The 27,959-nt window shown below is 42.1% G+C and overlaps 1 protein-coding gene across 2 annotated transcripts in view; it reads left to right on the top strand.

Moving 5' to 3' along the window:
• gbf1 (golgi brefeldin A resistant guanine nucleotide exchange factor 1) overlaps window positions 1-27,959 on the top strand; it is a 168,245-nt gene that overhangs the window by 57,920 nt on the left and 82,366 nt on the right. For both annotated transcript variants that reach the window (XM_061745784.1, XM_061745783.1), the window contains exons 4-6: window positions 9,862-9,993; window positions 23,798-23,916; window positions 26,272-26,380. In XM_061745784.1, the coding sequence (XP_061601768.1) occupies window positions 9,862-9,993; window positions 23,798-23,916; window positions 26,272-26,380 (360 nt within the window). The remainder of the gene's footprint in view (window positions 1-9,861; window positions 9,994-23,797; window positions 23,917-26,271; window positions 26,381-27,959) is intronic.

The raw sequence follows: 27,959 nt of genomic DNA, 5'->3' as shown, positions 1-27,959 counted from the left end.
GCAGTAGAAACTCAGAGTAGTTCAGGAAACACGTCAGCCGTTCAGTTTGCTTATCGGTTTTAACGTGGTAGAGACCACAACACATACTCACCATGACACAAAACAAGGGTTTGCGGACCCAGTTTTTTTTTTGTAACAATTGAACGTGGTGAAATAATTGGATGTTAATAGTGAGACATTTTGCCACAATGTTGGTTATTTTAAATTTAATTTGATTTCATTTCTGTGTAATACTGTCCTCACACTAGTTTGTGAGATACCGGTTAATTGAATAATCTCACCATCTCTTATCTGTCCATTCTGTGCGATATCTATTTAATCTGCTATAGACGACTGGTCTAGATCCATGTATTCATATATAATCTTATATAAAGAATATTTTTCGATACATACTTCTGAGAACTTAAAATGCCCTTATTTTTCTGACCACGTAAACACATTTTCATATTTTTGTTCAGCGGGAGAGCTTGTCTCAATTTAGAACTGAGACATATTTTACTTCCTTTAAAGCAGCCAGTGTAATAAATAAGTTACTATTAAAAATAAAATAACTCAAAAGGAAAATAAATACGAATTAGATACAAAAAAATTCAGCTGCACACACACACACACACACACACACACACACACACACACATATATATATATATATATATTGTATTTATGTAATATAAGTACATAAATACAACCTGTACAAAATAAATTACTTCTTTAAAAGAGATAAATGAAACAGGAATTTCAACTGTTGACTGTTCAAATAGTCAGGTGTAGATGTTCCTCCAGATATTTGTATTTATTAGTATCACTTACTCTTACAGCTTTTCGTTTCGGAGCTGTATTGTTGCTTAAATTCAAAATGATTGTTTTCAATGACATGGTGACATGCTTCCCTTTGATCATTTGATGTTTTCTAGGTTCTACTGTAAATAAAATACGGGTTTATTCATTATTTTACTCATCATCCCAACGTTTTCAGACCTGGGGTTTTCCATTAAAATGGGTAGCTGCTGCTCCCTTATGAAGTGACACATCTTTACCCAGGGGCTGATTGATTAGGCTGTTGGAGCTTTTGGCTCCTTGTAATTCTACAGTTTCTCTGCTTGCTGCTCATTCTTCTTTCCTCAACAACCCAGGACTAGAGCTTGTGTAAATACAAATGCAAACTATATTCCACAAGCCCCGTAAGGAAATGCTCTCCTGTAGTGGTCATTACAGCAGCCCTCCCAAGCATTTGAAAAAGTTTTAATTTCTCCGGGGCTTTTCAAATTGCCTGTTTAGGTTGCACTGAGGCGTCTATAAAATACCAGTGTGGCCCCATGAAATGACCATATGGAGCTCCATAGCATTGTTCCCTCCTAATTGCCCCTTCCACAACTTTTGGTCCCATTCAGGAAAAACACAGGGACCCAGGCAGAATAGAAGTATGAATGAAATAAGGGAAAAACAAGGCTACTTTGACATTTATCAAACTTCTCACAACAGATAGATAAAAATACTGTTGTGCAAGACTTTGTTGAGCAGATAAACAGCCGAATTCTCCCGGGATTTCATTTAGCAGGGCTGGTCTTGTTAAAGCACTGTCTTTTTCCTCAGTATGGGGAGCTTTGGTACTGCAATCAAGGACCCTTACTCTTAATGTTAGCCTCCAGAGAGGTCCAGATCAATAACCATCAGTGTTTGGTTTTGGACCGCTGCGTCGGTCAGTCAGAGATGTCCACCCCTCCTCTCCCTGCTTTTGTTCATCCTCACACAACATGTCACTATGTTTGTCCATTTTCTCTGGAATGGTGTGGTTCCTGTGTCGGCTGAGATCTCTGTGTCGATGCCCAGCACACTTACCTGCTGCAACGTCCCAAAGGATTGGTTTAGATTATTCTTTTGTTACAGCTAATTATATTTGAATTCAGTTTAATTAAAAATACTTTATTAATCCCAAAAAGGACATCAATTTATATGATTTCATTGAATTTCCTTGATGCAAATTAAGTATGGTAATTAGCATTTTCTGTCTAACATTTCCCCCAAAATGTATCTGGGCTTTGAAAGATAATATTTTAAGCCATTAAAATATGGTCTTCTTTATACTGTCAAAATTAATTTTGGTCTTGCAAATGTTCATCTCCTGCTCCACCTTCATTCTCAAAGAGATTACCGTATTTTCTGCACTATAAGGCGCACCGCATTATAAGGCGCACTAAATATCTGGTAAAATACCGTACTATAGTGGCTGGGGTTGAGTTACGTATCTACCTGATGGAGCTGCGCTACAGGAAATGCTACAAAATCCTACAGCAAATGCAAATGCAAAAAAAAAAACAAGAAGAAAAGTACCGTATGTCAAACTTTATTAACAAAATAAAAACCAGCTTTGCTCCGTCTCCTCAAAGTCGCCATTATGCGAGTCAGCGTCGCTGCTGTTTTGAACATCTGTGACAATTCCTGACGTTTTTAGCGCCATTTCTTCGGCGACACCGACTACAGTACCCACAATCCCCCTGGCTACAGTAACAGAAATTACCGTATTATAAGGCGCACTGCCGGTTTTTGAGAAAATTAAAGGCTTTTAGGTGCGCCTTATAGTGCGGAAAATACGGTATATTCATGATGACATATAATCACAGACATTCTGCCGTCAAGGACGTGAAGCAACAAAGTAAAAACTACTGTATGCTGCAAAAGTGTAAATATATCGTAAATGCATCTTTGGGTGCTTTCACATCTGTCCTGTTTGGAGCAGTTGTTCCGGAACAGGGAGCGTTTCCCCCTAAAGATCGGTTGGTTTGGTACATGTGAACAAAGCAATCCTGCTCGGATGCGGGACAAAACAAGCGAGCTGAGATCTCCTAGGAGAGGTGGTCTCGGCTCGCTTCCATTCCAGACCTGGAGCGGTTCGTTTGCAGTGAGGACAGAATCCACACAGCAACCAACACAACTCACTCATAACTGTGGTTCGACCTCCATAGTTGTTGTTTTTCCCGGGGGACGGAAGAGGAAACTCCTTCCGCGTTCATTTCTGACCAATGAGAGAACAGTTGGTTCATGGCATTTGTTAACAGCTTTGAACCGCTACAGACGGTTGCCTTGTGAACACAAACGCCACAAACGAAAAACGCAACAACTGTATGGATTTAGCCCCTGAATCGGAACAAAACAAACGGGCCACAGGTCTCCAAACGGAGAACATCACTGCTAACTACTGAACTAACTACTCACTAGAGCGTCGTACCTATTCCACTACAGATGATAATTTATCAGGCGTTGAGTTAAAGGTATAGTCTGTAATCGTATTCAAAAACATTTATTGTTATACTGGGTGAAATGGTCCTTCCATCCCGAGAGTAGCCAGTGAATAATGTGTTCAGAAAAAGGAAAGAAAAAAATCCGACCTCCCTGAGAGCTTTAATCCTGTAAAAACTCTAACCAATCTGTTATTTGTGCACCGAATGGCACGGATTGGTCAGAGGACCAGAGGCTTGGCAGGGGGGAAAGAACCAATCAGATGCCTTCATTTTAAGTCCCGCCCACGCCCCTCTCCGTCTCATGCGCACACTGCTCTCTGCTTCCAGCTGCCTCCGGCCCCCGTGTCCCCTTCCCACGGGTTCTCCTGGGCTCAGACTCTCCCAGTATGGGGGTCCGTATGGGGGTCCCCAGTATGGGGGTCCGTGGGGATGGAGGCGTCTTCATCCCGGCGAGGGTGGAGAGCGCCGGTGCGGGTGGCGGTGCGCTGCGGTGCCGTGCAGGCTCTGGAGCCACGGGTACGCCGTAGGGCTACGGCGTAGGGTACGCGGCGACGCGCACCATTCTGCGTTGGTGTAACGGAACCATAAATCAGCCTTCAGTGTGTGCTCTGTGTGCTGTTCTGAACACTTCTTTGCTCATTTTGCTGGGACGTCGGGTCCCTCCACCGAGACACAACTTTTGCGGTATGCGTTCATTGTTGTCTAAAAATGATGCGCAGAGCCCTCCCAATCAGAAACGGTACAGATATTCTGTGAGGATCCCCATAACTTTGATTGGGTGGGCAGGACGCACGTTTGCCCCTCCCCCCCCCCTAAAACCGGCCTCGCTTACAGGTGAATGAGACATGGGGTAGTTTTGTTGAAAATGTGCTGTCCAAAATGTCCTGGAAAACTCGACTCCTGCAAATGCGCGTCCCCCAAAGTTTGTGGGGGCGTGGCTTTGGACGGAGCGCTGACGGGAGTGGGGGGAGGGGGCAGGGCTTAGAGGAGGTGCCACTTTCAAAATCTTGCTAGCTCTCCAACATCAAGGACTATACCTTTTTTTTTTAAGTTTTTTTTTCTTCGCTACATACAAAGACATTGGTATTGTTGTTCTTTTCAGTTTAAATGTGTGTAATTAATCTGTAAATGTGACTTAATGCATATGTTTGCTTATGGTGAACAACCTTCAGAACTTTTATGTCTGGGAGAACATGTTTGTTTCCACACATCGATGGTATCAGATTAGAAACCGATATGTGTCTGTATGCACAGCCAGAGTATCACTGTAGCTACTAAAAGTAGGATCGTGGATAGTTTGAACCGACTCTCTCTGTCACAGGTGTCAAACTGAATCCCAGAAGGGCCAGTGTCCTGCATGTTTTAGATGTTTCCCTGCTTTAACACACCTGATTCTAATTAATCATCGACACCAGCTTGTCATCAAAGTCTGGATAGTTGTGTTGATGACACAGTCACTTGTATCATGGTGCAATGAAGCAGGGAAACATCTAAAACCTGCAGGGACACCGGCCCTCGAGGACTGGAGTCTGACACCCCTGCTCTATGTAGTCAGTGACTGTGACTACGTTTACATGCAGTCAAAATTCGGGTTATTGCTAATATTCCGGTTACTGAAACATTCTGAATATTCCGTTTACATGGTAATTAATCATTTGGGATATCTGGATCAAACCAGCGACGCACGGAGAACGTCATGACGCAATTCCCGTCATTTCTGCTTCTTCTTCCTGTATCCAAATTCAAAACAAATCCTGTTTCGTGCAACTTTTCGCTCACCTTCTTGTAAATCTGGCTATCCCGGTACTTTCTACCGTCTACAAATGCAGAAATGTTCATATCCTTCATTACATTTATGAAGTGATTAGTCTCCTCCTGGTCTTGGTTTCTCCGTGTTTATAAGAACTTCCTGGACTCAAAAGACCAGGATTCCTTGTGAACAGAGCATGTGCAGAAAACAAATTCATGTTCCGTTTGATGGGGATATTCCGTTTGGCGTTTACATGACCCAATATTCAGGTTTTAAAAGGAGTAACCCAGGGGTCATATTGGGGTTTTTAAGAACCTGAATATGAGCAAATTCTGGTTATTCAAAGGTATTATTGGTGTTTACATGGCCGTGCAAATTCGGGTTATTGCCAATATTTGGGTTTTAAAAGGGTTATTGATGCATGGAAACACAGTCATTGATGGAATCAGATTAGAAACCGATATGTGTCTGTATGCACAGCGTATCAGCGTACAGAGTATCACTGTAGCTACTAAAAGTAGGATTGTGGATAGTTTGAACCGACTCTCTCTGTAGTCAGTGACTGTGTTCTTTGACTAGAGACGGTTTGATTGGAAGTTGATCCAGACTGTGTTTTATCGACTGATAGTTTGCGGACATTTTTTTTTCTCCTGCTGGTATCTGGACAATAAGGTGCACCTCGGCTTCATCTCCTGTTGTTGCTCCCCGTGTCCTAAGCCTTTTCTGCTCCAGTGCCAATAGATGTGCATGTGTTAAAGATGGCTTCTGTTTTCCAGTAAGCCGGCCTCATCCTGAGGTGCTCTCCTGGGGGCAAAGGTCCACCCGTCCTCCCCTTCCTCCCCTCCCCGTCTCTGCCGGGGTCATTTGGAGAGGTAATCCACACATGGCTGGATCCTCTCACTGCAGAAGGACGGGGTTCCTCTGGGCTGGAGGTAGATGGGATTAGGCTCACGCTTAATCGTAATGGGCTCATTTTACAGGCCTCCATTACCTATTAAAACTTAACTCAAGTTGGACTTGCATTTTAAATCAGCACCTCTAGCTGCCGTGTGCAGCCTTCAGATAGCAATGTGCATCGAAATCATCTTTTTTTTTTTTTTTTTCTTTCCATGTTTCTTTATTGGGTAGTCGATGTAATGCATACTACACAATAAACATTTTTGAAAGGATCCGACAGATTACCCCGTTTTATATTTTACCACACACACACGAAACACAAAAAAAAAAAGTAAAATAAATAAGACACAAAACTTAACATAACAAACCCCCAAAACACACACACTGTAAAATACGTAATTATAAACAAGTCCCAAAGTAAGTACCAATTACCAATCAAACTCTGACTGAAGACAATAATAATAGGAAAAATAAAGTAATAAAATAAAATACAGGACACACAAAACAACAACAACAAAAATAATTAAAAAAATAAATAAAATGAAATAAAATAAATAAATAAAAATTAAAATAAACAGACATAAGAGGAACTCTAAAAAAATAGGCATGGTTAGCAATATCACACTTCCCTATAATTAAATCAAATTAAATTAATCTTCCAAGGATGCCAAAGAATTAACAAGAGAAAGAATGGGTTCCCAAATATAAGAAAACTTATCACAGCAACCCCTAATACTGTATGTAATTTTTTTAAATATAAAAAGGACATCAGGTGTTTCAACCAAGAATTGGGAGATGGAGGTTTTTGGTCTTTCCATTGAAGTAAAATACATTGAATTAATCTTGCTCCCTTTTTCCTTTTTTTTTTTTTCTTTTTCTTTTTTTTTCATCTGTATTTATTTATTTTTTGATCAATGTCAACCAGGGGTCAACCTGGTTATGGAGTGATTGTCTCACCGCGGCTGCAGCCGTCGTTATTTATTTCACTCCACTCCACAAGCTAGAGAGATTGACTCGGAGTGTAGAGCCCGTATTTAGACGTTATTTAAGAAGATTGGTGATGGCCGCAGACACAGCGCTAGAGTCAGCCCGCCGTGCACTGATGGCCAGCCAGATCAATACAACACAATTGAGTTTTCCAATCTGTGGTCTTTGGAAACGCAGCCGCGGCGCTTACAGGGTGATCACCTGTGATAAAGTCTTCATCAGGATCTATTGACAGATTCATTTGAGCACCCTCCTCCTCACCCTCACTACATGCTTTTCCCCCCACTGTAACGTAATGGGACACTAAAGCCCTCTTTAAAAAGTTTTCTGGCAGCTGACGGACAGATCAAAGCAGCCAGCTCTTTCTCAAGTTAACGCCAATTTTTATTTTTAATTCCCCAGTTTATGTCTCCATTGTATCTTTCATGGGGTATTGTTTACTTTTGGTCCAGTTCTTAATACATTTACACTCTGTCACTTTATTATCACTTTATTAAGGCTTCAAGATTTCAACGCAAAATGAAAAAATATTGAGTCAGGCTGAAAGTAGGAGATTTGCTTGTGAAAGTAAGGCCTGTAAGTGTCCTGGCAGCTGATAAAGGAACTATGTGAATTTCCAAAATGCTTTGGTATTTGATATCTAAACAAGCCGCAGGGGTTAGTAGATATATTTTCCACGCAGACATGGTGGTCACATGTGCTCTTTTGAAACAGGGTTAGGCACTGGACTTCTCTTTGTATATTTAAGTTTTCTTTCTTGAGTGGAGATCTGTAATCCTCCCAGTACGACACAGAGCAGCACTCATTCCCCCCACTGTTGTTCTACCTGGGTTGTATTTCTGCATCCCGCCTTGACCCGTTTCTCCGGTGAGAAGCTGGCGTGAGCAGAGACCCGGCACCGGACGGTACAGGGGAGGTTTCTCCGGGGTAAGACGGCCTCTGAAGGTCGTGCTGCTTGTGCTCTGTCGGCCTTTGGGAACTCTGCTCATACTGAGCTTTCTGTCAGTTTCCATATGAATAGTTATTTGAAGTGGTTCAAAAAGATATCAGTGTAAATTGGTTTGAGGTGTCTCCCTCTTATGGTTCTTTTCCACTAGTACCTACTCAGCCCGACTCACCTTGCCCTCATTTCTTTTCAACACCCAGATCAGAAGTAGGAGGTTGGAGAAGCTGCTGTGACGTATTTGATTGTGTATCTAAAGGAAGAAGACAACAACACTAAAGATGTAGAACCTGGAGGAGATGATAGATGTGCTGCTGGGTCTGTGGCTTGTGTTCGATACCAAGTTAAAAATGAGAGAGAGAAGCTTCAAGGGGGCAACGCTTTTTTTTTGTTAGTTTGTCTCAGCGCTGCTGAAAGTCAGCTGGAGCCGTGAGCAGCTATGAAGAGACAGAGCTCCTGGTAGATCTGGTCAGAGGTGGTAGAGGAGCCAAAAACTGTACTCAAGTAAAAGTACTGTTACTTCAGAATAATATGACTCAAGTAGAAGTAAAAAGTAGTCATCCAAATAATTACTTGAGTCAAAGTAAAAAAGTACTTGGTGAAAAAACTACTCAAGTACTGAGTAACTGTTGAGTAACGGCTGATTTATTTTTTTAACACAACCATTCAAACAGACAAAAGTACAAAATAATCATCTTCAGGTGAATTAAATCAATAAAATACATTAAAATTAATAAAAAAAAATAGCTTAAATTAAAATAAGCTTAAAGTAAATTCAATTACTTTAATAAATAATAAAATAAATAAAATAACAGAATAAAAAAATAAATTAAGCACAAGTATTACAAAATTTCAAGCCTTTGTACTTTTCTTTTTTTAACCAGGCAGAACTAGAACAAACATGAACTCATAGAAACTCTGTGTGTGTTTGAGTCTGTGTAAATGTGACAAAACATGCAAAAACAAACATTTTTCCCAAAGAATCACTCAGTGATGTCATGAGATTGACGCGTACGTGGATAAAATGAATAAAAGAAAAGTAACAGCTCAACGTAGCCTAATGTAGCGGAGGAAGAGGAACAGTTTCTTCTTCACAAATCTACTCAAGTAAAAGTAAAAAGTATAGTGATTCAAAACTACTCCTAAAAGTACAACATTTCCCAAAACTTACTCAAGTAAATGTAACAGAGTAAATGTAACTCGTTACTACCAACTCTGGATCTGGTCGTTCCTTATCGTCGTCTAGATCTTTTTAATTCTCTCCTCAGCACCAGGTTTATGAACGTCTGCACCTCAGAGTTGGATCATGAAACAGACTTTTGCGTCAAATAAAATGAACAAGAATCCGTCAGAGTCTCTTTCTCTGATTTCCTCCTCCTGACTCAGACGTCTGACTCCAACCCCCCGACCAATCGGTGGCCTGTAGTGTGATGATGTCAGATACAGCCCACTCAGCAGCTTAGAACCTCGGCAGAATAGATACAGAAAAGTATCTACTCGGTAGTTAGACCCCTGGTGGAGAAGAACCAAACTGAGGCGAGTCGAGTCGAGTCGGGTTGAGTAGGTACTAGTGGAAAAGCTCCGTTACTTGTCTCCGTCGGCTTTGCGAACACTGCTCATACTGAGCTTTCTGTCAGTTTTCATATGACTAGTTATTTGAAGTTGTTCAAAAAGATATCAGTGTTGTTTTGAGGAGTCTCCCTCTTGGACCATCTGCGTCTCCGTTAGTCCTCCTGTAATTTCTCATGGCTGGCCTCCAGGCTAACGCTGCTGTTGGTCCAGAACGTAACAGAGTGAACTTTATTACACTCCTCTCAGCGATGTTGACTATTTGGCTCTGGCTTGTTGGTTTTAGTAGCTTTAAACTCATGACTGCCATGAAACAGGGGAGGGATAGAGGTATGTGATCTTTGAAATGCATGTGTCATGATAAACATGAAGCTGTCCCATTGGTTGGAAGATAAAAGCGTGTAAATGAAAGGTGGGCATCACTAATATCTGTCTGCGTTGCTGTGACTGACCAAGTGTGTCTTCTTTTCCTCCAGAGCTCTCGGATGTTGAACCCAATGTCTTCCTGAGGCCCTTCCTGGAAGTTGTCCGCTCCGAGGACACGACCGGACCAATCACGGGCCTCGCTCTCACCTCCGTCAACAAGTTCCTTTCCTACGGCCTTGTGGGTAAGACGTTTTTTTTTTTTTTTTTTTTTAAGACCTTTTGTCATTGTTTTGACTGAAAAGTCTTTTCTCCGTGCTGATGTCAACAATGACAGGTTTAATTTCTCCTCTGTCATGGTCTGAGGGGTCTGTATCTCCTTCACTGGCACTATGTAACTTTGAGGAGCATGGTAGGAACCCTGCCACACTAAAAAACTACACATTTTTACGGCTTTGACTGCTTTACGGCATACATAGATACATACATTTGATCTGGATCAAACCAGCGACGCACGGAGAACATCATGACGCAATTACCGTCATTTCTGCTTCTTCTTCCTGTATCCAAATTCAAAACAAATGCTGCTTCACACAACTTTTCTCTCTCCTTCTTGTAAATCTTCTATCCCGGTACTTTCTACCGTCTACAAATGCAGAAATGTTCATATCCTTCATTACATTTATGAAGTGATTAGTCTCCTCCTGGTCTTGGTTTCTCCGTGTTTAGAAGAACTTCCTGGACTCAAAAGACCAGGATTCCTTGTGAACAGAGCATGTGCAGAAAACACATTCCTGTTCCGTTTGATGGGGATATTCTGTTTGGTGTTTACATGACCCAATATTCAGGTTTTAAAAGGAGTAACCCAGGGCTCATATTGGGGTTTTTATAAACCTAAATATGAGCAAATTCAGGTTATTCAAAGGGGTTATTGGTGTTTACATGGCCGTGCAAATTCAGGTTATTGCAAATATTCTGGTTTTAAAAGGGTTATTGATGCATGAAAACACAGTCTGTTTACGAGACATTTTACTAATATATTATTGCATCTGTGGTCAATATTAAACACTGGTCGTCACACTGGAAAGTGCCAGAATGTTGAACAGGAAGCTCCTCGACGTTCACCCTCGGTGTAACTTGAACTTTGCAGAGGAAAGCTTTCTCCATTGGGAAGGATGTTTTCAGCAGCGCTCTTTTATGGACAGGTCCGTCCAGGAATGTGAGCAATGCTCTTTTCTCATAACTGATGCGGAGGCCGACCGGTGCTGGCTCCCGGTCAGGACGGCCTGTCAACATCAGCATCATCAGGGAAATATGGGCCGCCAGTTGTTTTGTCCAGTGTGAAATGAGCATGATGACCAGATGTTGGTTTAAATAACGGGGCTGGAGTCCATGTTGCTCTGCTGTCAAAACAGCTGCAGCAGCGCTAAACAACGTCAGAGCCTGAGGTTCCAGCCGTAGATCATAGAGGAGCTCAGGATCATACTCACAATGTCTTTTCCTTTTCTAGGGCCATTTCAACACTTACGTGTTCTGCTTCCTCTTACGTGCTCTATGACAGCGACATAAAAACACTAGACTGATGTTAAAATGAAGAGCAGCAGCAGCAGTTTAACCCTGGTACTGTCTTCAGGTCTAAATGACCTCATTCTCCTGTCCTTCCTTCCTTCCTTCCTTCCTTCCTTCCTTCCTTCCTTCCTTCCTTCCTTCCTTCCTTCCTTCCTTCCTTCCTTCCTTCCTTCCTTCCTTCCTTCCTTCCTTCCTTCATGCTTCCTTCCTTCCTTCCTTCCTTCCTTCCTTCCTTCCTTCCTTCCTTCCTTCCTTCCTTCCTTCCTTCCATCCTTCTTTTCTTCCTTCCCCCCTTCCTTATTTTCTGCCTTCCTTCCTTCCTTCCTTCCTTCCATCCTTCTTTTCTTCCTTCCTCCCTTCCTTATTTTCTCCCTTCCTTCCTTCTTTCCTCCTGCTCGCTCCTTCCTTCCTTCCTTCCTTCCTTCCTTCCTTCCTTCCTTCCTTCCTTCCTTCCTTCCTTCCTTCCATCCTTCTTTCCTTCCTTCCCCCCTTCCTTATTTTCTGCCTGCCTTCCTTCCTTCCTTCCTTCCTTCCTTCCTTCCTTCCTTCCTTCCTTCCTTCCTTCCTTCCTTCCTTATTTTCTCCCTTGCTTCCTTCTTTCCTCCTGCTCGCTCCTTCCTTCCTTCCTTCCTTCCTTCCTTCCTTCCTTCCTTCCTTCCTTCCATCCTTCTTTTCTTCCTTCCCCCCTTCCTTATTTTCTGCCTTCCTTCCTTCCTTCCTTCCTTCCTTCCTTCTTTTCTTCCTTCCTCCCTTCCTTATTTTCTCCCTTCCTTCCTTCTTTCCTCCTGCTCGCTCCTTCCTTCCTTCCTTCCTTCCTTCCTTCCTTCCTTCCTTCCTTCCTTCCTTCCTTCTTTTCTTCCTTCCCCCTTCCTTATTTTCTGCCTTCCTTCCTTCCTTCCTTCCTTCATGCTTCCTTCATGCTTCCTTCATCCTTCCTTCCTTCCTTCCTTCCTTCCTTCCTTCCTTCCTTCCTTCCTTCCATCCTTCTTTTCTTCCTTCCCCCCTTCCTTATTTTCTGCCTTCCTTCCTTCCTTCCTTCCTTCCTTCCTTCCTTCCTTCCTTCCTTCCTTCCTTCCTTCCATCCTTCTTTTCTTCCTTCCCCCCTTCCTTATTTTCTGCCTGCCTTCCTTCCTTCCTTCCTTCCTTCCTTCCTTCCTTCCTTATTTTCTCCCTTCCTTCCTTCTTTCCTCCTGCTCGCTCCTTCCTTCCTTCCTTCCTTCCTTCCTTCCTTCCTTCCTTCCTTCCTTCCTTCCTTCCTTCTTTTCTTCCTTCCCCCCTTCCTTATTTTCTGCCTTCCTTCCTTCCTTCCTTCCTTCCTTCCTTCCTTCCTTCCTTCCTTCTTTTCTTCCTTCCTCCCTTCCTTATTTTCTCCCTTCCTTCCTTCTTTCCTCCTGCTCGCTCCTTCCTTCCTTCCTTCTTTCCTTCCTTCCTTCCTTCCTTCCTTCCTTCCTTCCTTCCTTCCTTCCTTCCTTCCTTCCTTCCTTCCTTCCTTCCTTCTTTTCTTCCTTCCCCCTTCCTTATTTTCTGCCTGCCTTCCTTCCTTCCTTCCTTCCTTCCTTCCTTCCATCCTTCTTTTCTTCCTTCCTCCCTTCCTTATTTTCTCCCTTCCTTCCTTCTTTCCTCCTGCTCGCTCCTTCCTTCCTTCCTTCCTTCCTTCCTTCCTTCCTTCCTTCCTTCCTTCCTTCCTTCCTTCTTTTCTGCCTTCCTCCTTCCTTATTTTCTGCCTTCCTTCCTTCCTTCCTTCCTTCCTTCCTTCCTTCCATCCTTCTTTTCTTCCTTCCTCCCTTCCTTATTTTCTCCCTTCCTTCCTTCCTTCCTTCCTTCCTTCCTTCCTTCCTTCCTTCCTTCCATCCTTCTTTTCTTCCTTCCCCCCTTCCTTATTTTCTGCCTGCCTTCCTTCCTTCCTTCCTTCCTTCCTTCCTTATTTTCTCCCTTCCTTCCTTCTTTCCTCCTGCTCGCTCCTTCCTTCCTTCCTTCCTTCCTTCCTTCCTTCCTTCCTTCCTTCCTTCCTTCCTTCCTTCCTTCCTTCCTTCTTTTCTTCCTTCCCCCCTTCCTTATTTTCTGCCTTCCTTCCTTCCTTCCTTCCTTCCTTCCTTCCTTCCTTCTTTTCTTCCTTCCTCCCTTCCTTATTTTCTCCCTTCCTTCCTTCTTTCCTCCTGCTCGCTCCTTCCTTCCTTCCTTCCTTCCTTCCTTCCTTCCTTCCTTCCTTCCTTCCTTCCTTCCTTCTTTTCTTCCTTCCCCCTTCCTTATTTTCTGCCTTCCTTCCTTCCTTCCTTCCTTCCTTCCATCCTTCTTTTCTTCCTTCCTCCCTTCCTTATTTTCTCCCTTCCTTCCTTCTTTCCTCCTGCTCGCTCCTTCCTTCCTTCCTTCCTTCCTTCCTTCCTTCCTTCCTTCCTTCCTTCCTTCCTTCCTTCCTTCCTTCCTTCCTTCCTTCTTTTCTGCCTTCCCCCTTCCTTATTTTCTGCCTTCCTTCCTTCCTTCCTTCCTTCCTTCCTTCCTTCCTTCCATCCTTCTTTTCTTCCTTCCTCCCTTCCTTATTTTCTCCCTTCCTTCCTTCCTTCCTTCCTTCCTTCCTTCCTTCCTTCCTTCCTTCCTTCCTTCCTTCCTTCCTTCCTTCCTTCCTTCCTTCCTTCCTTCCTTCCTTCTTTTCTGCCTTCCCCCTTCCTTATTTTCTGCCTTCCTTCCTTCCTTCCTTCCTTCCTTCCTTCCTTCCTTCCTTCCTTCCTTCCTTCCTTCCTTCCTTCCTTCCTTCCTTCCTTCCTTCCTTCCTTCCTTCCTTCCTTCCATCCTTCTTTTCTTCCTTCCTCCCTTCCTTATTTTCTCCCTTCCTTCCTTCCTTCCTTCCTTCCTTCCTTCCTTCCTTCCTTCCTTCCTTCCTTCCTTCCTTCCTTCCTTGGTTTATGTAAAAACAGAATAAAACTTGTCTAATTGTTGTCTTGCTATAAGGCATATGCTCAGGTGAACAAAAAAGTATTTACTTGTATATGTTACCATTTTGTGGTTTCTTTTAGGATAAATCAAACTAAAGGGAAACAAATCTCGTGGTTAGTACAGATGTCTCCTGCTGCTGCTGCAGGATTGAAGAGGGAGGGGCTCCTAGTTACCAGCCCTCCATCAACTCATCAACACGTGGAGAGAACGCTAGGAAAGCACGGTTTAACACTTCTGCTCGTCTAGGAGAGTTCAGATGAGAGTTAACACACTGCCAGGAGAAAAACACATGACCAACAGCAATGATGACGGAACAAAGGTGGTTCATTTATTTATTTATTTGTGGCAGGGTTGATGGGAGGAGACTTTTTACAGGACTGTCTCAGAAAATTAAAATATTGTGATAAAGTTCTTTATTTTCTGTAATGCAATTTAAAAAAAAAACAAAAAAAAAAAGAAAAAAAAAAAAAACTAAAATGTCATACATTCTGGATTCATTACAAATCAACTGAAATATTGCAAGCCTTTTAGTATTTTAATATTGCTGATTATGGTTTACAGTTTAAGATTAAGATTCCCAGAATATTCTAATTTTTTGAGATAGGATATTTGAGTTTTCTTAAGCTGTAAGCCATGATCAACAATATTAAAATAATAAAAGGCTTGCAATATTTCAGTTGATTTGTAATGAATCCAGAATGGATGACATTTTAGTTTTTGTAATTGCATTAATGAAAATCACAATATTGTAATTTTCTGAGACAGTCCTGTATTGTTCATGTGAGATTATGTTAAACTAATGCTTAGACCCACCATGATCAGACTTTTTTTCCACATAAAAATACCCATTCCATTAATTCAAGGTGGAGGTGGTTCATGTTTGCACAAATGTGCACAAACACACACACGAGCACATGGTGAAGCCCCTTCTGGTTCCAGATCCACTGTGTTTCATCCCTGACAGCAGTCCCCCTAATCCCTCCACCCCCAGCCCGACACTGCGGCATCACCACCACCATCTCCTCAGCATGGCTGGACCAGACACATGATCCGGTCCTGCAGCTCAGCGGCCCCGGCCTGATACCGACCCCACACTCGCCCTGTCCCACTCTGAACGGAATCAGTCAGATCCAGCTGCTCCTTTCAACATTCACCCCTCCACTGCTTTGCCGTGGATCCGTTTTCTAAAGTTGTCAACAGTGACTACGTTTACATGCAGTCAAAATTGGGGTTATTGCTAATATTCCGGTTACTGAAACATTGGGAATATTCCATTTACATGGTAATTAATCATTCAGGATATCTGGATTAAACCAGCGACGGACAGAGAACATCATGATGCAATTCCCGTAATTTCTGCTTCTTCTTCCTGTATCCAGATTCAAAACAAATGCTGCTTTACGCAACTTTTCACTCACCTTCTTGTAAACCTTCTATCCCGGTACTTTCTACCGTCTACAAATGCAGAAATGTTCATATCCTTTACATTTATGAAGTGATTAGTCTCCTCCTGGTCTTGGTTTCTCCGTGTTTATAAGAACTTCTTGGACTCAAAAGACCAGGATTCCTTGTGAACAGAGCATGTGCAGAAAACAAATTCCTGTTCCGTTTGATGAGGATATTCCGTTTGGTGTTTACATGACCCAATATTCAGGTTTTAAAAGGAGTAACCCAGGGCTCATATTGGGGTTTTTAAAAACCTGAATATGAGCAAATTCAGGTTATTCAAAGGGGTTAATGGTGTTTACATGGCCGTGCAAATTCGGGTTATTACCAATATTGGGGTTTTAAAAGGGTTATTGATGCATGGAAATGCAGTAATTTTAGAGGCAGTAAGTCCTCAAAACCCTAGGAGTTAGAAGAATAATTCAAACATGAATCAAAAGTGAGCTAACCTGTTATCTGACTTTAAATCAGCGTGTCTGGTCCTGCAGGTCAAGTGTACATGCGCAGCGGCGTACGAGGCCACTTCAGGACACGTTAACACATTGATTGAAAAGTGGTAGTGGATTAGTGAGTAGATATGAGGGAATAAAAGCCCAGAAATGAGCAAATGGAACTGGTCTTGTCAGTTACTGCCATCTGCTGGAAGGAAGCAATCAGAAACAAAGCTGACCAGAGCCTTATGGAGCTGTACCGTAAAGTTTCATCTGTGTTGGGGCTGATTCCTTCTGTTTTTAGTTAATCAGTTTCATCTACCTGATGACAGAGACATTGTTTGATGTGTTTGTGGCAGTTTTAGAGACAAGTTATGATCATTCCCAGTACTGGAGTTGAGGGGGGATGGCATCCCCCCCTGAAATAAAAACAGTCCAAATCATCCCCCTGAAATAAAAACGGTCCAAATCATCCCCCCTGAAATAAAAACGGTCCAAATCATCCCCCCCTGAAATAAAAACGGTCCAAATCATCCCCCCTGAAATAAAAACGGTCCAAATCATCCCCCCTGAAATAAAAACGGTCCAAATCACCCCCCCCTGAAATAAAAACGGTCCAAATCATCCCCCCTGAAATAAAAACAGTCCAAATCATCCCCCTGAAATAAAAACGGTCCAAATCATCCCCCCTGAAATAAAAACGGTCCAAATCACCCCCCCTGAAATAAAAACGGTCCAAATCATCCCCCCTGAAATAAAAACAGTCCAAATCATCCCCCTGAAATAAAAACGGTCCAAATCATCCCCCCTGAAATAAAAACGGTCCAAATCATCCCCCCTGAAATAAAAACAGTCCAAATCATCCCCCCTGAAATAAAAACGGTCCAAATCATCCCCCCTGAAATAAAAACGGTCCAAATCATCCCCCCCTGAAATAAAAATAGTCCAAATCATCTCCCCTGAAATAAAAACGGTCCAAATCATCCCCCCCTGAAATAAAAACGGTCCAAATCATCCCCCCTGAAATAAAAACGGTCCAAATCATCCCCCCTGAAATAAAAACGGTCCAAATCATCCCCCCTGAAATAAAAACAGTCCAAATCATCCCCCCTGAAATAAAAACGGTCCAAATCATCCCCCTGAAATAAAAACGGTCCAAATCATCCCCCCTGAAATAAAAACGGTCCAAATCATCCCCCCTGAAATAAAAACGGTCCAAATCATCCCCCTGAAATAAAAACGGTCCAAATCATCCCCCCTGAAATAAAAACGGTCCAAATCATCCCCCCTGAAATAAAAACAGTCCAAATCATCCCCCCTGAAATAAAAACGGTCCAAATCATCCCCCCCTGAAATAAAAATAGTCCAAATCATCTCCCCTGAAATAAAAACGGTCCAAATCATCCCCCCCTGAAATAAAAACGGTCCAAATCATCCCCCCCTGAAATAAAAACGGTCCAAATCATCCCCCCTGAAATAAAAACGGTCCAAATCATCCCCCCTGAAATAAAAACGGTCCAAATCATCCCCCCTGAAATAAAAACGGTCCAAATCATCCCCCCTGAAATAAAAACGGTCCAAATCATCCCTCCTTTCCATCCCTTATGTCATTTCATCAATGAATGTGGTTTTACTGCTATTTCAACATTTAGAGTCATCACCAGAAAAATAACTTATTTGACAATTTTCACCTGTTTCAAGTACATTTTCATTTGAAATAAGTAGAAAAATCTGCCAGTGGGACAAGATTTATCTTCTCATTACAAGCAAAAAAATCTTGTTCCACTGGCAGATTTTTCTACTTATTTCAAGTGAAAATCTACTTGAAACAGGTGAAAATTGTTGTTTTTTCCAGTGATGAGTCTTGTTTTAAGTGCAATGAGATTTTTTTTACTAAAATGAGACATTTTAACTAGAAATAAGACAAATATTCTAGTTAAGATTGTGAGTTTTTGCAGTGATCCATTTTACTTATCCTGTGAAGGACAGAGTCATATTGATAAGTTCAGAAAAGTGTTTTTTATTGTTGTGTTTTGATGTATTTGATGTAAGCCCAGTGGATATTTAAAGCTTACAGAAGGCTGCATTTAACTGCTGCTATGTCATTCCTGCAGTATTTCTGCAGCTGTTTTGGTCACTGCTATTATTTGTAATATATTATATTATTTGTAATCAGCACAAATTATCTGTCCCCATATGATCAAATCCACCATCCCCCCTGATTTTATTTTACAACTCGAGTACTGATCATTCCCCTCCATCTGATCTCAGAGAGTTTTCCTCTGATTCCTCAGAAATGTGTTTTAATGTCACCAGAATCTATTTTTCTGACACTAAAAAAGTTTCCCCACCTTTCATGTGATTATTTCCTCTGTGATTGGCCTTTGGAGCGCCACATCTATTTCCCAGAGCCGTGGTTATTAGTTTAGGGAGTTTGTGGCGTGACATCTACTGGCTTGGAGGGAGCAGTGAACTAAGCCTGGTTTCTGATGGTTATTCAGACCTGGTTTCCCACAGCCCCCCCCAGCCCTCGCTCCGCTGTTTTTCCTCCGTCCATCCTGCTCAGCAGTCACTAGTCTGGTCATGTGACCCCTGCAGAGCTAGACTCTGCAGGAACAGAGGAGCTTTCCGTGCTGCTGATACCTGCTGCACCAGGTCACTATAGCACTATAGTTACTAGACCAGGTTACAAAGGGCAGATCTATATCCGTTTTAGGAGTAAAACTGTGGAACTCATTAGATAACCACCTTAAACTAGCAAACTCAATAAAAGCATACAAGATATTATTCAAAGCAAAGGTAATGGACACATATATAGAAACACAATAAGCAAACAAAGAAGAATATACACATGCATGAGATAAAATGACAACTTAAATTGGTTTTGTCGGTTTCCTTAGCATCTTTTCACTTTCTGTTTTCAGAGCTATCATTATTATTATTATCATTATTATTACTATTATTACAGTTATTTAAGCTATTATTATTATTATTACTATTATTATCATTATTGTTATTATCATTATTATTACTATTATTACAGTTGTTATTATTACAAAGTTGTAGTGGCTAAGTTATTTTTTCTTCCGGTAGATTAACTTCTGGTCCGTCCCCCTATCCAATCAGAACCTTCCCAACCCCCAGACCTGGAGAGGAATTGGATAAAGCCGATCAAACGTGTTTTCCATGTAAACCTCAATTTGGAATTACTATTTCCATGTAAACTCGAAGGAAAATAGTAATTAAAGCTGCAAGCAGCGATGAACGGGCCCTCGCACTCACGCCCACCGCCCCCATAAACATATCAGAAATGACACCACCCATGACTTCCTATGTCAAACCATTCAAAAGTTATGGCAGAAAATAGGAACTATGAAATATGGACCAATCAGAAGAAGGGGCGGGGCCAATGAAGGTCAAGTACTCAAAACTCAAAAAATGTCTTTATCACTACCCGTTCAAAAGTTATGACAGAGAAAAGTTTTCTAGGGGGCGCTGTTGAGCCATTTTGCCACGCCCATTAATGCAAACCATGAAATATCAAATTTTTCGCCAGGCCTGGCTTGCGTGCAAACATTGGTGACTTTTGGGGCACGTTTAGGGGGGTGAAAAGGCCCTCCTTTCGTCAGAAGGAAAAGAAAGAATAAAAATTCCTACAGATACAATAGGGCCTTCGCACTGTAAGTGCTCGGGCCCTAATTAAAAAACATCATGTAAAGGTGGCTATTAATGGGTGAATTCAAGACTTGAATATTACCTGCAGATCTTTTGATTGATTATGTGAGGCCTCTTATGGACGTCCTACATAATAGACCAAGGAGCCAGTTCCTACTGAAAAGTTAATGTGACTTTTGTCAAGTCATGTGACCTGTAGATGTGAATAAAGCGTTTCCTTGGAGGATTTGGAAAATAGAAGGAAGTTAGGAGACCGAGGCATCTCATCAGGTGTTTTTACAGATATGTAATGATAATGGAATGGTAACTTGTCATTTTATGGTCTGATAAAAGGTTTTTCAAAAGCACCTCCTATGAAAAAACCCAAAGTGGTTCCATGTGTAGCTGCGAGCACAGCGGCCGTTCTGAGAGACGGTTGGTGCTCGTCATGGGAACAGGTGAGCAAACCCATCGTCCTCCGGCGGCAGAGAACGCTGCACCTCCATTGTTTTGGTTTGTAAAGATGCGTGGGCTCTTGTGCAGAGTGCGGCAGCAGAGCTTTTTGTGTATCGCTGACTTTAAACGCAGTCCCCTCTGGCGTTCCCTCTCACTCCCGCCAGTCTCTGATTCATGCCATCAGAGTTCAACTGCTCTCTGTGGCAGCTGGTTCAACCCCCTGTTGACTTTACCCAGAAACCCTGAGGCACACACACACACACACACACACACACACACACACACACACACACACACACACACACACACACACACACACACACCCAGGCTCCCCTTCCCTCTGTTATTCTAACAATGCCCCCTCCACACCCTCCTCTGGACACCATTTGTATAGACTGTGTGCCAAGAGGAGGATTAGTGTTTTCTATCACTACTGGACGCCCCGGTGCTTCCAGTTTCCTGGTCTGGGTTTGGGCTGGTTTCAGTCCGGCCTCCATGCTTGTTGTTGCTCTCTAGCATCATTCTGCCCAGCCCGGTTCTCAGGCCCGTCCTGACTGGAACCGTCTCCAATGCAGCTCCTCCTGCTGCCAGTTACTATAGTGACTGTGTTTCCATGCATCAATAACTATTTTAAAACCCCAATATTGGCAATAACCCGAATTTGCACGGCCATGTAAACACCAGTAACCCCTTTGAATAACCAGAATTTGCTCATATAGGGGTTTTTGAATATATGACCAATATGAGCCCTGGGTTACTCCTTTTAAAACCTGAATATTTGGTCATGTAAACGCCAAATGGAATATCCCCATCAAACGGAACAGGAATTAGTTTTCTGCACATGCTCTGTTCACAAGGAATCCTGATCTTTTGAGTCCAGGAAGTTCTTATAAACACGGAGAAACCAAGACCAGGAGGAGACTAATCACTTCATAAATGGAATGAAAGATAGAATAGAATAAACTTTATTGATCCTCCAGAGGGGAAATTCACTTGTGCAGCAGCAAACATACACACGCTCGACAATTTTTACACAATATACACGAAAGTACGAAAAAGTATAAAAAAGTATATCCTTTTTTTTTTTTTTTTTTTTTTAATATTTTTTTTTATATATTTTATTTTTTTTTTATTTTTATTTTTTTTTATTTTTTATATATATATATATATAAAAAAAAAAAAGTATATCCTAGGAAAAATAACCAATAAATAGTTAAGTAATTAAAAAAAACGATATAAAAACGAGCAATTTACAAAAGAAGTACTAAACCCGAAAAACTAATAATATATACATGTGCAAAGAGACAAAAATACCAGTGATTCATTTAGAGAGAGGTTATTGCACTTTTAAACTGTACTTGTGGAGTTACGTGAGCCATTACTTGAAGAGAAAGCAATTTACAAAAATGCTGACCATAAAATAAATGTGTAGCATTTGTGCATTTGTAGACGGTAGAAAGTACCGGGATAGCCAGATTTACAAGAAGGTGAGAGAAAAGTTACACAAAGCAGGATTAGTAGGAACGCCAGACCAGATCAAGCTCCGCTGGAAGACGCTGGAAAAGAAGGCGACTTCTACTGGGCTGTTGATTATCCGCCTTGTTGTTGTTGTTGTTGTTGTTGTTGTTGTTTTGGATTTGGATACACGTTCTCCGTGCGTCGCTGGTTTGATCCAGATATCCCAAATGATTAATCACCATGTAAACAGGGTTAACCCTGTTTGCTCACACATGGAAACACATTATTCCAAATGTTTCAGTAACTGGAATATTGACCTTAACCCCAATCTTGACTGCATGTAGATGTAGTCACCGTTGTGCTCATGTGATGAGTGAGCATGAAGTTCCATGTTTAAACAGAGATGTTGGCTGGGACTCATGTCGGAGCCTTTCTTGTGCTCTAATTAGGAAAAATCCTGATCTATACCGCCCTCTCTCGACCTTTCTCTCCATCTTTCCACTCCTCCACTTGTGAGTTAATGAACTGCTGCTCTCGGGGGCGATGGGAAAGGAAAACAGGCCGACTCCAGGCAGATAGCCGGGGAGCTACTCAGGTTTCAACAACACTGGCTCCTGTTGCTCTGGCAGCCAATTTGTCCCACTGTTCCTCAGACAAAGGACCATGTGGTCATTAGATCGGAGGGTCTGAACTTTAGCTGTCTGTGTTGAACTCTTGTGGAAGGCTTGTAGCTCCCTATAATGTAATCATTTACTGAAAATGTAATAACATTTGCACTCAACTCAATCGAAAATGTAATAAAACCCAATAATGTAATAACTTCACCAATAATGTAATAAAATATCCTGACGGATATTGTAATAACATTTTTACCGATAATGTAATACCTTATTATGTTATTGTGAATTTATTAAATGGTACTCAAAGTCTGGAATTTAACCCAATAGTCATTCTGGTGTTTCAAATCCAGCATATATAACATTCTTAGATACTTAAAACACAAAATGTAGAACTGTGGACTGAAAATGAACATATATATTACATTATTTGTCAAGTATTACATTATCAGTTTTGAAAAAAAAAAAAAAAAACACCTGAAAATGTAATACATTCCCAATACTGTAATCAGGTATTACATTATCGGTAACATTGTTATTACAATACCAGTCAGGATATTTTATTACATTATTGGTGAAGTTATTACATTATTGGATTTTATTACATTTTTGATTGAGTTAAGTGCAAATTTTATTACATTTTCAGGCGTTATTACATTTACAGGAAATGATTGCATTATAGGGAGCTACAAGGCTCACTACTCCCCATTGATACGGTGCAGTCAGGAAGTTGTCCTAGTTTTGTTTGGACGCATCTTTCCTTTGAACTTCGGATGTTCTGCTTACGTATGAAAGTTTGTACTCCCTCTTTTTCATCCTGTTTGCGGTTTTTGTGATAAAACATGACACAACTCACTACACTACACAGTATCGTTATTATTGGGCAAATGAAATGTCAGATAGAGGAATCCTTTTTAGTTACCACTAAGTATCCCTGAGGAGCACTGGCTTGTACAGACGTTGTGGTTTCCTGTATGACATTAACGTGTCTCTCATTGTCCCGGGGTGTGACCAGCTCTCAGCTGTCACACAGCTGGCTGATCCGGCCAGCACGGGACTTCAGAGCTGGTCTCCGCAGTACGCCTGTTTTGAAAAAATAGATTTTCCAATTCTAAATCGATTCTCATATTAATTCCTAAAAATCGATTTGTATGTCTAAAGATTGATTTTTTGTATTTATTTTTTTTTATTTTTTTTCCCCCTCTCCATCATTACATTACAACTTTTGGTATTTTTTTTGACACTAGAATAACTGGTGCCATGTTGATGATTTTATTCTTAATTTTTTATGTTTTTGCACAAAACCAAACAAACACAGAATTAAAAGAGGACTTCACACAACTTTAGCCAAAAATGTTGACTTTAATCGAATAATACTTTTCATATTAGGAACATCAAAAGGATCAAAACATGTGAAAAACATCTTGGTAACCATGGTGCTGGTCCTGGAGTTTGGTTTCATGAGCCTCATGTTTTCCTGTGTGCAGATGCCGACCATGAGGCAGCAGCCGAGGCCATCGAGAACATGGCCGACGCCGTCACGCATGCCCGGTTCGTGGGGACGGACCCGGCCAGCGACGAGGTCGTGCTCATGAAGATCCTGCAGGTGGGTTTGATCAGCAGCCGTAATGAAGATCCTGCAGGTGGGTTTCTGAAGAAAGCTGCACCTGCAGCTCTGCGGGTTCAGACAACCAACAAGCAGATCCAACACCACACAGCAGCTGTACCTGCAGTAAACTGTCCCAAGCTCTGAGCTTCACTTCCTGGAGAACGACCGAAACACAGTCCCTCGCAGACCTTTTCAGCACACTGAAAATAGTGATAAGTTAATACCAGCCCCCCGGTCTCGCACTCAGAAGGCACGCCGATTTCTCCCAGTGTCCAGCCGCGGTACTGCAACAAAAAATCCCATGGGGCCCAGAAAGCTTTTTTCCCATAGACCGCAATAGTAAAAGAGAAGCCTCTAAAACTGTTCACAGGAACCTCCAGCTGTAATCACCGGCAATTACTAATCTTTGTATTCTATATTTTTAAGTCATGAACTTTATATCAGTCAAAAATGTTTTATAACGGCCAGAAAAGTAAAAGAAAAGTCTCTTTCTGGGCGTGACGTCACGGCTGACGTCAAGAACCATGTCCGTGCATTCCACGGATGTTTTATATTAATATATATTATGTAATTATATTATATTAATACATTAATAATATATGTAATACTATACATGTAATAATATACATGAATTAATATATTATATTAATACATATTATATTAATATTCGCGTCATTGCCCCGGGGCATGATGGGAGGCCCCAGAGCATCATGGGAGGTGACTCAACTGTGCATGCTCTATGGGCCGCACAACACGGAAGTAAACCCGGAAGTCAGAGATTTTTTCGGCATATGCGCTGAGTGAGCAAAATGCATTGAAATGAATGGGCGGCCATTTTTGATGTCCCATCCAGTTCTATAATACATCCATGGTATGCGTCAGGCGAGCAACTTCCATTGAAATGAACGGCGGCCATTTTCCTGTCTGGTATCCAGTTAATATAATACATCCATGGTTAATACCAGCAGTCTCGGGCTGACTACTACAGTGGCCGACAAGGGCCAAACGCACCGCAACGGCCTAATGCGTCTCAGTTAAGGAAAACGGCTTCAATTACAGAAACGATTCAAATTCACAAACTCAAAACCAGGTACAAAAAGAGGAACGTGGTGCAAATGAAAAAACGTTCTGCAAAAAACAAACACAAATGCAGCATCATCAAACGCTGCAAATAGAGAAACGATGCAAAGCACAAAACCATATAAAACAAGAAACATCTTCAAAAGAAAAACGCTTCATAACCGGTCACTACAACCGGAAGTGCTCCAAACCTGCAGGGGGCGCTGCTGACTGAACCACAGGGTTTACATCCATTACGAAACGTTTCTTTATTATATTTTACACCAGACGATACATTGTGCAGCGTTGTACAGTGATATAAACATTGTATATAAATATAGTCAGATAAATATCACATTACCGTTCCTGCTGTATGTTTAAACCATGGACGTAAACACTGTGGTTATCTTATTATTATATCTTATCTTATCAGAACCTCCCTGGCGATCTCCCTCCAGCAGCTGCCACTTTATTGAGGTTCTTGTATTGAAATGACTGTTTCCTACAGCGCTTTCAACCGGCTTTCAACGTGAGCGACAGGAAGAAAATAGAAGCAGGGCGTCCGACAAATGTCCAGCTCAAAACGGCGCACTGCGCTGCGTCGCTCGCATTCAGTTTGGACAGTCCAATATAAAATTAAGCAATGGAATTGTTTTTGTCGCTGACGCTCACTCGCGTCGCATGCAGTTAGGACACGGTGTAAGGCTGAATTCTGGTTCTGCGTTAAACCTACACCGTAGGGTACGCGGCTACGCGGGAGTCTCTCCGTAGCTACGCCGTCACTGACCTGCACCTCCCAAAAAATGGAACTACGACCCAACGCAGACCCAGAGGCTGTGATTGGTTCGCTTGGTAGCAACGCATTTCCAGTTCCGGCAGTTGTGAACTTTCAGCGCTCTTTTCTTTTTTTTTTGGGGTTGTTTTGGTTTTAAACAAAATAGAAATAGAGAAATAATCCAAAATAATCTGTTTCCAGTTTTTTGTTTTGATAATAAAAAAATGGAAAACGGATCGTTATCCATTACCCATTATCCGTTATCCGATTTCATTGATGTGTTTGAAAATCGAAATTGGGAATAAAAACACAAGTGGAAACTCTTTTCTCTATTTCACGGCAACGGCGTTGGTCGCAGAGCCTTAAATCAGGCTTTAGTGTCTAGTTTTGTGTGTTCCTTGGATTAAACGTATGAAAACGTTGATGAGTTGGAAGCTGCTAGAAGCCTGTGCTTTGGCAGGTGCAGTAATCAGCTGTGGTGCAGGTAACCTGAGTGAGAATGCGTCGTGTCTCTCCAGGTCCTGAGGACTCTGCTGCTGACGCCCGTCGGAGCTCATCTCACCAACGAGTCCGTGTGTGAAATCATGCAGTCCTGCTTCAGAATCTGCTTCGAGATGCGTCTCAGCGGTGAGTTTGAGCCATCAGGTAGGGCTGAAACCATGCACTCATCTCACCACTCCAACTGTACAAACCATCTGAACCAGTAACATAAAAATGCTTCTTCAAACGATGGTCTTCTTGAGCTGTTACTGAGCGTAATGCGGAAGTCGCTGGGACAAATAAATCCTCAAACCCTCCATTCCACTCTGGCTGTTTTCAGTGTTTATTAACCGGCACTAGCATGGCTTCATCTACTCATCTTTGTTTTGGAGGTTATTTACTGAGAATATCTTTTAGCTGCCTGAGCTTGGAGTTTCCTGAGGTTGTAGTTTAATGAGGTTGGAGTTTCCTGAGGTTGTAGTTTCCTGAGCTTGTAGTTTCCTGAGGTTGTAGTTTCCTGAGGTTGGAGTTTCCTGAGCTTGTAGTTTCCTGAGGTTTTAGTTTCCTGAGGTTGTAGTTTCCTGAGGTTGTAGTTTCCTGAGCTTGGAGTTTCCTGAGGTTGTAGTTTCCTAAGGTTGTAGTTTCCTGAGGTTGTAGTTTCCTGAGGTTGGAGTTTCCTGAGGTTGGAGTTTCCTGAGGTTGGAGTTTCCTGAGGTTGGAGTTTCCTGAGGTTGGAGTTTCCTGAGGTTGGAGTTTCCTGAGGTTGGAGTTTCCTGAGGTTGGAGTTTCCTGAGGTTGGAGTTTCCTGAGGTTGGAGTTTCCTGAGGTTGGAGTTTCCTGAGGTTGGAGTTTCCTGAGGTTGGAGTTTCCTGAGGTTGGAGTTTCCTGAGGTTGGAGTTTCCTGAGGTTGGAGTTTCCTGAGCTTGGAGTTTCCTGAGCTTGTAGTTTCCTGAGGTTGTAGTTTCCTAAGGTTGTAGTTTCCTGAGGTTGTAGTTTCCTGAGGTTGTAGTTTCCTGAGCTTGGAGTTTCCTGAGCTTGGAGTTTCCTGAGCTTGTAGTTTCCTGGGGTTGGAGTTTCCTGAGGTTGGAGTTTCCTGAGGTTGGAGTTTCCTGAGGTTGGAGTTTCCTGAGGTTGGAGTTTCCTGAGGTTGGAGTTTCCTGAGGTTGGAGTTTCCTGAGGTTGGAGTTTCCTGAGGTTGGAGTTTCCTGAGGGTATAGTTTCCTGAGGTTGGAGTTTAATGAGGTTGGAGTTTAATGAGGTTGGAGTTTCCTGAGGTTGGAGTTTCCTGAGGTTGGAGTTTCCTGAGGTTGGAGTTTCCTGAGGTTGGAGTTTCCTGAGGTTGGAGTTTCCTGAGGTTGGAGTTTCCTGAGGTTGGAGTTTCCTGAGGTTGGAGTTTCCTGAGGTTGGAGTTTCCTGAGGTTGTAGTTTCCTGAGGTTGTAGTTTCCTGAGGTTGGAGTTTCCTGAGGGTATAGTTTCCTGAGGGTATAGTTTCCTGAGGTTGGAGTTTAATGAGGTTGGAGTTTCCTGAGGTTGGAGTTTCCTGAGGTTGGAGTTTCCTGAGGTTGGAGTTTCCTGAGGTTGGAGTTTCCTGAGGTTGGAGTTTCCTGAGGTTGGAGTTTCCTGAGGTTGGAGTTTCCTGAGGTTGGAGTTTCCTGAGGTTGGAGTTTCCTGAGGTTGGAGTTTCCTGAGGTTGGAGTTTCCTGAGGTTGGAGTTTCCTGAGGTTG

This window comes from Cololabis saira, chromosome 17, assembly GCF_033807715.1.
Source record: "Cololabis saira isolate AMF1-May2022 chromosome 17, fColSai1.1, whole genome shotgun sequence".
Lineage (NCBI taxonomy): Eukaryota > Metazoa > Chordata > Actinopteri > Beloniformes > Belonidae > Cololabis > Cololabis saira.
The sequence above is the reverse complement of the archived record's forward strand: the minus strand, read 5'-3'. Positions and strand labels throughout refer to the sequence as shown.